The sequence below is a fragment of the Vipera ursinii genome, assembly GCF_947247035.1.
Source record: "Vipera ursinii genome assembly, chromosome: 1".
NCBI classification, from domain to species: domain Eukaryota; kingdom Metazoa; phylum Chordata; class Lepidosauria; order Squamata; family Viperidae; genus Vipera; species Vipera ursinii.
The window spans coordinates 256947510-256962023 of NC_139512.1; the positions used below are offsets into that span (position 1 = coordinate 256947510).

Here is a 14514-nt window from a genome sequence, read left to right on the forward strand (position 1 = left end):
GTCAGACATGACTTAGCAACAACACCTTTTGTGGGAGCTGCATTGATTACTGATCTGTTTCTGGAGGCAGTTCAAAATGCTGGTTATCATCTTTAAACTTCTACATGACCTGGTGCCAGGATGTTTGAAAGGCCACCTTCCCTTTGTTACTCTAACCTACCAGAGCAGGAAGACAAGGTATTGGAGGTATATCTTGTGGGACTGAGGAAAAGGGCCTTGTCTGTGGTGACTCCCTCCCTTTGGAATAGGATTCCCTGGAGATAAGATTGGCTCCACCTTGTTATCTTTCTGGAAGGTCCTGAAGACATGTTTTTGTCAGTGAGTCTGGGGACTCCCAACTGACTCCCATCATGTATGAATTGGGTGGCTATATGAACTTGTTTAAATAATAAATAATATCACCTGATGAGACCCAGGAGATAAACCTTTTCTGTTTTGGTGTCTTCCCCACCCTATCCACAGAGTGCCAAAATTTGTAGGGAGGCGGGTCTCTTAGCCCTCAAAAAACAAAGCTTTAAAAACTTGCTTTTTCCCTTAGGAATTGGGCTAAGATAAGATATCAAGCAACATATATCTTCAAGGAGGTGGAAAGTATAATAAATGGCTCTGGCTGTTGTGGATATATTGGTTTTGGATATTTTGTTGTTGATATTATATATATATTTTTATTTGCTATGTTGTCTTTGTATAACACCCAGAGTCAGGCAGTTATGGAAATCTAAATCAATAAGCAAATGCTGTACAGTATTTAATAATAACATAGAATTTAATGTTGCTCTGTTCTATGATCTCTGCAGAGTTGAGACTTACAAGGTTACATAAAGACCGTTCTTGGAAGGTCATCTCTGATTCCAGCCATTTGAGGTTGTGCATCACACATTATTTTCCTCCACTGAGCTGGAAATAGACTCAGCATCCTCCTGAATATCCCAGCAGAACCTGAAGGGCAGCTTTTCCATCCTCTCCTTAAAGACACGGTCAAACTTTTCACTCTGAGCAACAGTCATGATGTTCTTCCAGTCCCCAACAGTGCCTAAGAAACAGTGGTTTAAAAAAATGTCAACAGTTTTTGTATTCAATTAAAGTAGAGGCTATTTGTGTCATCCTGTCACTTGATTAGCAGCACTTGGCTGCTACTTAGCTTCTTCATACCAATAGAAGCATTAAGGATGTTCTTAGTTTTTTCACACATGGCTTCTCTATTTCTTTTTGTAAAATAAATGATGACACAGCATAATATGTCATGTGCTGTGGTTCAACTGACTATGTATGTACCTACTTTAAAGAACTGCTATGGACCAGATGATTGCTACAATGTCCTGATATGTAAAACCTAGAACTCAAAGAGGGTGTACTTTCTTTTTCACATGACTGTATATAAAACGTTTCAGGACTTCAGGAGGGGACTATAGGGATGAAGATAAAAAGTTTTCCAGAGGTAGTTTCCACTCTCCAATTACCTTGCCTACTATGGGCTTCTATGAGTCTGAGAAAAAGGATAATACAGGGAGTGCAGAATTATTAGGCAAATGAGTATTTTGACCACATCATCCTCTTTATGCATGTTGTCTTACTCCAAGCTGTATAGGCTCGAAAGCCTACTACCAATTAAGCATATTAGGTGATGTGCATCTCTGTAATGAGAAGGGGTGTGGTCTAATGACATCAACACCCTGTATCAGGTGTGCATAATTATTAGGCAACTTCCTTTCCTTTGGCAAAATGGGTCAAAAGAAGGACTTGACAGGCTCAGAAAAGTAAAAAATAGTGAGATATCTTGCAGAGGGATGCAGCACTCTTAAAATTGCAAAGCTTCTGAAGCGTGATCATCGAACAATCAAGCGTTTCATTCAAAATAGTCAACAGGGTCGCAAGAAGCGTGTGGAGAAACCAAGGCGCAAAATAACTGCCCATGAACTGAGAAAAGTCAAGCGTGCAGCTGCCAAGATGCCACTTGCCACCAGTTTGGCCATATTTCAGAGCTGCAACATCACTGGAGTGCCCAAAAGCACAAGGTGTGCAATACTCAGAGACATGGCCAAGGTAAGAAAGGCTGAAAGACGACCACCACTGAACAAGACACACAAGCTGAAACGTCAAGACTGGGCCAAGAAATATCTCAAGACTGATTTTTCTAAGGTTTTATGGACTGATGAAATGAGAGTGAGTCTTGATGGGCCAGATGGATGGGCCCGTGGCTGGATTGGTAAAGGGCAGAGAGCTCCAGTCCGACTCAGACGCCAGCAAGGTGGAGGTGGAGTACTGGTTTGGGCTGGTATCATCAAAGATGAGCTTGTGGGGCCTTTCCGGGTTGAGGATGGAGTCAAGCTCAACTCCCAGTCCTACTGCCAGTTTCTGGAAGACACCTTCTTCAAGCAGTGGTACAGGAAGAAGTCTGCATCCTTCAAGAAAAACATGATTTTCATGCAGGACCATGCTCCATCACACGCGTCCAAGTACTCCACAGCGTGGCTGGCAAGAAAGGGTATAAAAGAAGGAAATCTAATGACATGGCCTCCTTGTTCACCTGATCTGAACCCCATTGAGAACCTGTGGTCCATCATCAAATGTGAGATTTACAAGGAGGGAAAACAGTACACCTCTCTGAACAGTGTCTGGGAGGCTGTGGTTGCTGCTGCACGCAATGTTGATGGTGAACAGATCAAAACACTGACAGAATCCATGGATGGCAGGCTTTTGAGTGTCCTTGCAAAGAAAGGTGGCTATATTGGTCACTGATTTGTTTTTGTTATGTTTTTGAATGTCAGAAATGTATATTTGTGAATGTTGAGATGTTATATTGGTTTCACTGGTAAAAATAAATAATTGAAATGGGTATATATTTGTTTTTTGTTAAGTTGCCTAATAATTATGCACAGTAATAGTCACCTGCACACACAGATATCCCCCTAAAATAGCTATAACTAAAAACAAACTAAAAACTACTTCCAAAAATATTCAGCTTTGATATTAATGAGTTTTTTGGGTTCATTGAGAACATGGTTGTTGTTCAATAATAAAATTAATCCTCAAAAATACAACTTGCCTAATAATTCTGCACTCCCTGTAGTTTGCAAAACCTGACTAACTTGGAAGATTGCACATTCCTCCATTATCTTTAGCCACCTTCCTGTCTGTCAAATCATTCTTAGAAATCTGTATTAATAGTTTTGGAGCAGGAAGCTGTTCCATAATATTTTAACTAGAGCTGGATTACAGAATGAAGGCTTAATAGAAGAGCAAAGATCTCTCTAACTAGAAGGTGTTAAATGATTCTCCTGCGCTAAGTACCTTTTACTGGGAAGTCATGGAACCAATGGTCTGCCAGTGAGGTTCTAAATGATCTTGAATTCACCCTTTTGGAACTGGACCCCTGATTGAGTGAAGTGATTGATGCTTCTTTGAGCTTTGGCTATGTCCCTACAGGCTTAACGGAGATGGTTTCAAGACTGGAGGACGGTGCCCAGGGTAGAGAGTGAAGGCATTGTGTCTTCAGAACCTTAAAATGGCCATTGTGAGCTAGAACAATCCCACTGCCAAAGGATAATTAGACTGTTCAACCAACAGAATGATCATTGAAAAAGTCAGCTTATATCCATGCCCAAAATTTGTGAAAAGGAGAACACCACTTGAACATTGGCACAGCTAAGAAAGGCTTATGGCTGCCTCCAATGCAGGCTGCTGATGAGGCAAAGACAACATCCTGGAGAGACAGCAGAAAGAGAGGTTGTTGGAATATGTCCATACCACTTTAGGAAGTGCCTCTCAGAGGAAGGCAGTAATCCCAGTTTCAAATGAAGCCCGGCATGTTCCTAAAGCATAGTCCCAGAATATTAATTATTACTGGTCTACCTTTGCGAAGAAAGTTTCCTTTGCTGAAATCAAGGATATCAGAAGGCATGAATGTGTAGTTTGCTCTAGAATCCACTTTCATGTTATCAAATGTAGCTTTATCCACCACATCATCCACCTCCTTTTCAGTTAGTTTTTTTCCTAGGAAGTTGCATATTTTCAGGACAGACCTTCTCAGATCCTGCAATTTGATAGAGCTTTATATTAGGTCATCCAGAACAATGGAGAAAAGGTGGAAATGTTTGTTGAGAACTCACATATCATTGCTATCACTCATTCCCCCTATCTTTAATTCTTTCTTTTCTTACTGAAAAAATTACCCTGATTAAATCACTTGTGTTTATTCTTTTTAATGAAAACTATACATAGATCTAGGAAGCAATATCAATGAATTAAACAAATAAATGCTGCTTTAGGACTTCCGGTAAATGTTTACAAAGGTAACGTTTGGAGAAACATTTTTAGTTTACAATATATTGATGGGACATAATTTCCCTGAGATTCAGAGTCTTATGTTCTTAGCAATCTTGGCTGCATCAGAGGCTGGCCAGTTCCCAGGCCAGGCTAAAAAAAAAAGGCTTTTCTTAAAAATGCAGTTGATTTGAGTCAATCTCTTATGAACCAAAACAGGAAAATATTATGAGAGACTTTGACTAAGCTTTTGCTAATTACAGATACTTTGTGTTAATTGGATTTCCCTTATCTACTAAGTAAGTCTATCAAAAATTAGATCAACTTTGTTTTGCCAGATTTGTTTACAACACATGCACCCTGTGAATTCTAGCATGACAAGCCAAGTGCTCAAAACCCATCTTTTATTAACCTTTTTTGATATCAAGGTGACAGCACTCTAGTTTCCCAGATCGTCTTCCTTTTGAAGAGACAGAAACTTACTTTTCTTCAGAAACCTCACCACTCCTACAGGAATTCACAGAAATAACCTAGAGTGGTTCTGTGATCACCTCTGTTACTCCCTATTGGAATAGGTTATCCACACTTCACATCATTTCTAAAGCTTTCTGTGCTTAATGGTTGTTCATATTGCACTTCACAACACAAACACATCTTACCTTTTTCATTTCTTCATAAGAAAGGAAGAGAATATTGAAATCATCCTTATGAGCATACCAGCCTTCTACATGGTCTAGCCACGAACTACAAAACACTGGTAGGAGAGAAATGGATTTAGGATAAATATGAGGGCAGTCTTGAAATCACTGACTTTAGTTGTTCAGCTCAGTGCTGCAATGATCCAGCTGACCATCTGTCTCATGATACATTCTTAACGCTTGTATTTCCTCCATTTATCCTTATGATCTGGTGGGCCTACAGATCAAAGCATGATAACTCAAGAAGGGGCTATCCTAATATCACCGAATGTGGAGAGGAGAGAGAAGACCCATAACTATGGGACCCATAACTAATATGGTTGTGTACTCCAAGTTGTTAAGTGTTTTTTTGTCAACGTGCTGCTATATTGTTTCATTTCTTTGCTTCTTCTTATTTGAAACTTTGGGGCAATCTGCTTTAATTTTTGTTAAACTTCTTCAAATATCAGTCTTACTCCGGTTAGCTATTTTTGTTTCCAACCCTTAAAACACTTTCTATGTGATTTCATGTGAGTATTTGGTTCTTTAACTCAGAGTTACCTAAGTTTTCTGGCTTTGCCAAGTGGCAGGGGAGGAGAAGAGATACTTCCGTGTGAGCAACCAGCAAGCACTAGTGTGCGTGCAGCTCCATTTGCACAAGCGGTGTGCATGCGTGCCAGCTGCTTGCACAAGTGGGGATGCGCACACGTGTGTGCTTGCCTGCCATTTCCACGCCCCGGTTGCAAACAATTCATGGCTAGTGGGGCACGGCCTAGAGGTTGGGGTCCTCTGCTTTAATTAATTTATATTGATTTAAAAACAAAACTTTAGATTTTCTCCATCCATTCTAACCCATTCACATCCTGATTTTAAACCACCAAATAATTTCCTTCCATTTTCTCCTCCATATTAAATATATCTTAGTTTTGCTCTTCCCTCTCCTGTAATAAGCTCCCCTCGCTTGCCTCTTCTACCCACTTTTACATCATGAGTTGTCCTAGGCATCCTGCATTCTTGTTCTCTCATCCATCGCATTATAAACTGTTTTCTTAGAGTTTACACAAATTACTGCATGAGTAATTATTTGCTACTTATGTTAGGAAAGTGGGTGGATTGTTTGTTCTTTGTGGGAAGCAGATGGAAATATATTCATAATCTCTTATCCAAAACAAAAACTGACATTCCGTTTTCACGATCAAGGTCTTCTTACCTTTGCCAGCCAAAAACTTTTCAAAGAAAGTACTGAAGTCTTTTGGGGTTTCTATTTTGACTGATAATTTGTGAAAATGATAGTTAGAAACCATGACGTCCTTTGGATTTCTAAGCACATAAATAATCTGTAAGAGAAAGATGATAATAACTTGGGGAGAATGATATTCTCTTTTTAAAATAATATTTTATTAATTATCCAATTTTAAGTATTTAAAAAGCAATGTGGTGACTAGGTTAATCAATAATTTGATAACAAAATCTTTACTACAAATCTCAAATTACAACATCAAATATTTCTTCTCTCTTTCCCTTAACATTTACTGTCTCGTATTCAAGGTAGTATAGTTCTTATTATGTCAACTCAGTAAAACATCATTATTACATTTATCAATACATTTTAGCTTATACGTAATTACATTCAAACTTCATAAACAATCCATATCCTGTTATTAATTTTTACCCAATTTTTAGTTTCTCATCAATATTCCAATTTAATCTTTGATATTAATAATTTTCAGGCTTTAGGTAACCAAGATTTCCCTTGTCTCAATTCATAACAAATCTAATATCCAAAATACACATTTTATCTATTTGAATATAATCTTGTACTATTTCCTAACAGTTATCTATTTCCCACCATATTACATCATCTACTTAATAATACAATATCTCCTCTAATAAATCAAAACCATTACATATATTACCTGGGTTAATCAATAAATCAAACATATTCATAATAATTAATTTTCTTTTTCCTTTTAGGTCTAATTTTTAGATATTAAACAGATAAAGTCTTTATTTTCAACTAATTTCCAAGTATTTTAAATCTAATGACCAGAATTCCCCTTATCTCAACTTCTCTCTATAACCCTCTAATTAATAATATGAAGTCCCCTCTAATAGGTTGAGACCCCAATTGTCTTCAACCTTATTCTGGCTTTCTTCCTTTGCCAACTAGGCTTCCATATTAGTGCTTTTAAATCATCAAATAGATTTTCCTCAATTATTATATATGTTATTTGAAATAAAGAAGACCATTTGATTGCCATTTTGGGGGGAGGACTAGCCCATTTGTATTCGTTAAGTTGTCTCCCTCTTATTCCAATTCCCCATGCTGATGTTTGTCTTCCATTCAATCTGTTCTTCCTTCTCAAATTTCTTCTGGATTAATATAAAAAGTCATTTCCATTTTCAGTGTTGTCACTTTGTTTTCTGGATTTTCCATCAGCTGCATTTGTTGGTCAGTGGAGTCCTCTGTCTTAATATTGAATTGTCCCACTTATCTTCTGCATTGTTGGTTCTTTGGTTGTAATCGAAGTTTGGGTTTGTGTATCTAAGCTGGCGTCTTGCTCTTTTATGTTAGGTCTTATTTTATCACAAGCTGAAAGAATGGTGTCATGTATTGCTTTCAACATGGAAAGGATCTTTTCTGGTCTTCATCCATCTCTTTCACGTATTTATAAATAGACTTTCCAGTAGAAGTCATTTGTCAAGCAAGATTTTATAGTCAAAGGTATTTCAACATCTCATATAGTGACCAATATTCCTCAAATAAAGAGATAGGAAAGCAATTTGCCACATATAACTCTGAGAGTCAGTAAAGGTTTACAGTTATGCCACCCAGTGGTTCTCTTACAGCTAAGTCTCTCACACATAGTGCCAAGGTCAAAAAAGTCTTATCTAAGGTCTGGGCTTCAAGCCAAGTCTCTTTTAGGAAATACTTTGTAATAACAAACTTCGCCACAAGATGTCACCAATGCCATTTAAGGTTTTTTTAAGTCCAAAATTTTTATAATCCTTTTTCCAATTTTATTTATTTTTTGTAGATAAAAACAAGAGTCTCCAATAAAAATAGGAAAAATTTTGGTCTCCAAGTTTCAGGAACATATAAATCCAATTAGATTAAAGTTGTTCTTTTAATGCTTTAATTCCCCTAGGTCAGGGGTCAGCAACCTGAAACAGTGAAAGAGCCACTCGGAACCGGTTCCCTCACAAAAGGAAAAACTGGGAGCCGCAAAAAATATGTGCGCATGCACGTACATGCACGCATGCGCAGAAAAGGGTTTGACTGAAGAGTGGAGCCAAGGCGAGATATGCACCTACCCTGCATATTTGAATTGATTGGTTGAACTTTTTTAGTCCCACTTTTTTTTTTGGACTGCGCATGGCAGAGGACCGGGAGCCGCAGGAGACGGCTGAAAGAGCCGCATGTGGCTCCGGAGCCGCGGGTTGCAGACCTGTGCCCTAGGTAGTCAGACGCCGCGATTCTTAGAGTGTGGGATAGAAATTCCCTTCCCTCTCTCCTCACAGGGGAAAAAATACTTCAAGCATCTTTTACAGGAAGAGAAAGTACTTAGGGTAAAGAGAAGATCAGATCTCACCCTGTCTCATCCGGGTTTCTTTCAAAGTGCTTGGTAGTTAGTTTGACTTCGGCTGTCTGCAGCCTAATGACAGGCCATATTACTATTAAAATGCCACTTGGGGGGGGGAACGAAAGCCCTAATAAGCAGGCATATACATAGAATGAAGGCTATTGCTAAGCACATTTGATTTGTGCTTAGATTGTAAGCCGCCCTGAGTCTTCAGAGAAGGGCGGGATATAAATGGGATTTAAAAAAAATTACTATGGCTGGTCTTTCGTCCACCAGTTTGGAGGGCTGCCCAGATCAAGTGGGAAGGCAGCAGTGGGGGTCCCCTCCTTGCTTGGTGCCCCTACAGGGCAACTTTCGACCCTTTCCAGGGTCCCCCAGTGGAGCAAAATTGGACAAAGAAGACAGAGCTCACCTTCCAACGTTTGCGGCGGCTGTGATGGCAAACTGGAAGTTGGGAGAATGATTTTCCACATGGCAGAGACCACAGAATAAAAGTCTTTCCTCCTAAATCCTGTTTGACAAATCTTCGTAGCTGATGGGACCCCAACATACCTTTCCTGTTGGACATGATGGGATGTGTAGCTGCAACTAGGGAGGGGAGGTCCTTCAAACAGCATGTTCCCAACTCATAATGGGGTTTAAAGGTCATCACCAGCATCTTGAATCCTGAACCAAACTGGTAGTAACTGCAGTTTCCAAAGCAGAAGTGTAATGTATGAACTTCTTAGAGATCACAGAAGTGCTCATGCTGCTGCATTTTGCATCAGCTGAAACGTCTGGTGACTAGAGCGTGAGTGACTGAGAGTAGGGATTGTGGGAAGGGATTTGAGGGCTAGAGATAGCAACCCTCAACTTGACATCGTTCAGATATGTTAAGATAGCAAATGGCCATGGAACACAAAGTGTTGCAATCCATCTGGAAATATAAGCTTAAGCTGGTCGATATTCAATTCGGTTCTTAGCTATTTCTCCTGGACATGATATTCTGACATTAACATGGTTTTATTTGTGTTTATTTTCCTCATCCTTCAGAACTTTTAGTGTCCACCAAACATATTGGAACAATGTAACATGTGTTTTTGTGCTCTTTGCCTAATTGTTAATAAAACATTCAGGGACAGAGCTAATAGAACAGAAGACAGACAGTTCCCCACACCACTTCACAAGTTAGCAAAATATGTCCTACTTTTGCTCTTCTACTTCGTAATCCTTTGGGTACCAAATAGTAGGGCAGATGGGAACTAAAGAGACGAGGTGATGGGCGACTGGGAAAATCCACATGCAAAATATTATACTCCAGCCATGGTGCTCTGTCAATCAGGGTAATATTTTCAGTTTCATCTCGATGACCTTCATGAAGAATCAGGCTCACTATATTCTGAGTCCATATTGTGCCTGCAAATAATTAAATTAATTCATCCATTATTATTTGGGGAACTTTGAACTTATGCAGAGCTAACCTTCCTATCAGGAGAAATAGTAAACATTTAAGAGATGCGTGAACACAATGAAGTCTTCTAAAATTGATAGATTAAACTGATGGAGGGATGAAAAAAACTAGCTATTTATTTGCACATTTATTTCTATCCTGCTTTTATTAGTTTTAGAATTAACTCAAGGTGGCAAGCATACCTAATAATCCTTCCTCATCCTATTTTCCTCACAACTCTCCTGGGTGAGCTGAGGGAGAGTGACTGCCCAACGTCACTCATCCAGCAATGTATGGGTAAAATAAAAATGACGAAAGTACAGGTTTAGCAGCTTTATTTCCCCTACATTTCCATTTTCTTATAAAATGATAAATTTTAAAATCTGGTTATAGCAAGACACAGTTACTGCAACCAAAATACTGAGGAACTGAATAACAGCATTGGATACAAGATTATCTCTTTCTTGGAAGACATCTTTGATCTTACCAGATTTAGGATATGAGATTATGAATATATCATCATCTCGGGTTTCAAAACTGTCCAGTGAATCTATACATTCGGGTGAAGACAAGCCAGTTATGAAATAGATTCCTTTGTATTTATACAGGAAATCTTCCTCCAGCTCCATTACTTCGGCTGTTGATATAATAATTTAGCAATTAACAATACTTCCTACATTGATGGTCAGTATTAATTTCCTTCTTTAAAAATCATGAATCCTGCTAACATAAAGAAAAACAATGTATATATTATTAAATTACTTTCTCTAATTAATTAATTAGTTTCATGAACTCAATTTTCATCCACAAAAGTTTCCATTACAAACAATAAATTTGGTGTTCTTCTTGGAGTTCTGTGTAGAAGAGAAAGTTTTAATTACATTATTAACAACATACTAGCTGCAATTTTTTTCTTACTTTACCTAGTCTCTGACCGTCACTCATGTCATGTCCTTTAGCCAACTTTTTTGTAATGATTTCTCAATGTACTTATATTCCTGTAGAGTGCTCAAATAATTAAGAAGGCTGATCTTTAGTCAATCATTATGTAAGCAGTGCTTCTGTATGCCAAAAATGAGCATGAGAGGACATAGAACACGATTGAGTAATAACCTAATTAACAAGAGAAAGACTATCTTCTCCCAGGCAACTTTATCAAAACATGTCTAACCATGCAATCCAATATAGCACAATCAACAGAAGCTGTGGTAAAGCTAACACTGCCATACTTCAAAAATACCTCAGAAACCAGACTACTATATTACAAACACATGTCCTCATAGTAGATTGTTGTTGTTAGTTGCGAAGTCGTATCCGACCCATCGTGACCCTATGGACAATGTTCCTCTAGGCCTTCCTGTCCTTTACCATCTTCTGGAGTCCATCTCAGCTCACGCCTACTGCTTTAGTGACTCCATCCAGCCACCTCATTCTCTGTCGTCCCCTTCTTCTATTGCCCTCAACCTTTCCCAACATTAGGCTCTTCTCCAGTGAGTCCTTCCTTCTCATTAGGTGGCCAAAGTATTTGAGTTTTAGCTTCAGGATCTGGCCTTCTAAAGAGCAGTCAGGTTTGATCTCCTCTAGGACTGACCGGTTTGATCGCCTTGCAGTCCAAGGGACTCGCAGGAGTCTTCTCCAGCACCACAGTTCAAAGGCTTCAATTCTTTGGCGCTCAGCTTTTCTTATGGTCCAGCTTTCACTGCCATACATTGCAACTGGGAAGACCATAGCCTTGACTATACGCACTTTTGTTGACAGGGTGATGTCTCTGCTTTTTAGTGTGCTGTCTAGATTTGTCATGGCTTTCCTCCCAAGGAGCAAACGTCTTTTAATTTCTTGGCTACAGTCCCCATCTGCAGTGATCTTGGAGCCCAGGAAAATAAAATCTGTCACTACCTCCATTTCCTCCCCATCTATTTGCCAGGAATTGAGAGGGCCAGATGCCATGATCTTGGTTTTCTTAATGTTTAGTTTCAACCCAACTTTTGCACTCCTTCTTCACCCACAACAACAGGCTCTTTAGTTCTTCTTCACTTTCTGCCATTAGAGTGGTATCATCTGCATATCTTAGGTTGTTGATGTTTCTTCCGGCAATCTTAATTCCAACTTTTGATTCATTTAGCCCTGCTTTTCTCATGATGTGCTCTGCATATAAGTTAAATAGGCAAGGCGACAGTATACAGCCTTGCCGGACTTCTTTCCCAATTTTGAACCAATCAGTGGTTCTGTGTCCAGTTCTCACTGTTGCTTCTTGGCCCGCATATAGATTTCTCAAGAGACAAATAAGATGGTCTGGTATGCCCATCTCTTTAAGGACTTGCCAGAGTTTGTTATGATCCACACAATCAAAGGCTTTAGCATAGTCAATGAAGCAGAAGTAGATGTTTTTCTGGAACTCTCTAGCTTTCTCCATGATCCAGCGTATGTTAGCAATTTAATCTCTAGTTCCTCTGCCTCTTCGAAATCCTGCCTGTACTTCTGGTAATTCTCGATCCACATACTGCTGGAGCCTAGCTTGTAGAATTTTAAGCATAACTTTACTAGCATGAGAAATGAGTGCAATGGTGTGATAGTTTGAACATTCTTTGGCACTGCCTTTCTTTGCAATTGGAATGTAAACTGATCTTTTCCAATCCTGTGGCCACTGTTGAGTTTTCCAAATTTGCTGGCAAATTGAGTGTAGCACTTTTACTGCATCATCTTTTAAGATTTTGAATAGCTCAGCTGGAATACTGTCACCTCCACTAGCTTTGTTGTTGCTCAGCTTTTCTAAGGCCCACTTCACTTCACATTCTAGGATGTCTGGCTCGAGGTCAGTGACCACCTCATTGTGATTATCAGGGACGTTAAGCTCATTCTTGTATAGTTCTTCTGTGTAATTTTGCCACCTCTTCTTAATCTCTTCTGCCTCTGTTAGGTCCCTGCCATTTTGGTCCTTTAGCATGCCCATTTTTGCATGAAACGTTCCTTTCATCTGTCCAATTTTCTTGAAAAGATCTCTGGTCCTCCCTATTCTATTGTTTTCTTCTATTTCTTTGCATTGTTCATTTAAGAAGGCATTCTTATCTCTTCTAGCTATTCTTTGGAATTCTGCATTTAATTGGGCATATCTTTCTTTTTCTCCCTTGCCTTTCGCTTCCCTCCTTTCCTCACCTATTTGCAAAGCTTCCTCAGACAGCCATTTTGCTTTCTTGCATTTCTTTTTCTTTGGAATGGTTTTGGTTGCTACCTGTTGTACAATGTTGCAAACCTCTGTCCATAGTTCTTCAGGAACTCTGTCTATCAGATCTAATTCCTTAAATCTATTTGTCACCTCTACTGTATATTCAACAGGGATATGATTTAATTCATACCTGACTGGCCTAGCGCTTTTCCCTACTTTCTTTAATTTAAGCCTAAACTTTGCAACAAGAAGCTCATGGTCTGAGCCACAGTCAGCTCCTGGTCTTGTTTTTACTGACTGTATAGAGCTTCTCCATCTTTGGCTGCAGAGCATATAGTCAATCTGATTTCTGTGTTGACCGTCTGGTGATGTCCATGTGTAAAGCCGTCTCTTGGGTTGTTGGAAAAGAGTGTTTGCTATGACCATCGTATTCTCTTGACAAAATTCTATCAGCCTGTGCCCTGCTTCATTTTGTACTCCAAGGCCAAACTTGCCTGTTATTCCAGTTATCTTTTGGCTTCCTACTTTAGCATTCCAATCCCCCATGATGATAAGGACATCATTTTTGGGTGTTAGTTCTATAAGGTGCTGTAGGGCTTCATAGAACCAGTCAATTTCATCCTCTTCAGCAGGTGGTTGGGGCATAGACTTGGACTACTGTGATATTGAATGGTTTGCCTTGGATTCGAACTGAGATCATTCTGTCATTTTCAGGATTGTATCCCAGTATTGCTTTTCCTATTTTTTTTATTGACTATGAAGGCTACTCCATTTCTTCTGAGGGATTCTTGCCCACAGTAGTATACCTGATGGTCATCTGAATTAAATTCACCCATTCCTGTCCATTTTAGTTCGCTGATACCTAAGATGTCAATGTTTAGTCTTGTCATCTCTTGTTTGACCACGTCCAACTTTCCTTGATTCATGGATCTTACATTCCAGGTTCCTATGGAGAAAAAATCTTTACAGCATCGGACTTTCCTTTCACCACCAGACATATCCACAGCTGAGCGTCCTTTCGGCTTTGGCCCAGTCGCTTCATTCTTTCTGGCGCTACTAGTACTAGCCCTCTGCTCTTCCCCAGTAGCATATTGGACGCCTTCCGACCTGAGGGGCTCATCTTCCAGCGTCATATCATTTTGCCTTTTGGTACTGTCCATAGGGTTTTCATGGCAAAGATACTGGAGTGGTTTGCCATTTCCTTCTCCAGTGGATCACGTTTTGTCAGAACTCTCTGCTATGACCTTTCCGTCTTGGTTGGCCCTGCACGGCATAGCTCATAGCTTCATTGAATTACGCAAGCCCCTTCGCCACGACAAGGCAGTAATCCATGAAGGGGTCATAGTAGATAGATAACCTTTATTGTAATTTTTTTACTGTGGGCACAATGGCACGCAT

At 39.4% G+C, this 14514-nt stretch overlaps 1 protein-coding gene across 1 annotated transcript in view; it reads right to left on the bottom strand.

Annotated features, from left to right (window-relative positions):
• Positions 1-872: 872 nt before the first annotated feature.
• Positions 873-14514, bottom strand: part of LOC310646992 (sulfotransferase 1C2-like) — a gene marked incomplete at both ends in the record, with an annotated part of 34800 nt that continues 21158 nt past the window's right edge. The window contains 5 exons of the mRNA XM_083373887.1: positions 873-1033; positions 3853-4033; positions 4923-5017; positions 6151-6277; positions 9711-9919. Of these exons, the coding sequence (XP_083230013.1) occupies positions 873-1033; positions 3853-4033; positions 4923-5017; positions 6151-6277; positions 9711-9919 (773 nt within the window). The remainder of the gene's footprint in view (positions 1034-3852; positions 4034-4922; positions 5018-6150; positions 6278-9710; positions 9920-14514) is intronic.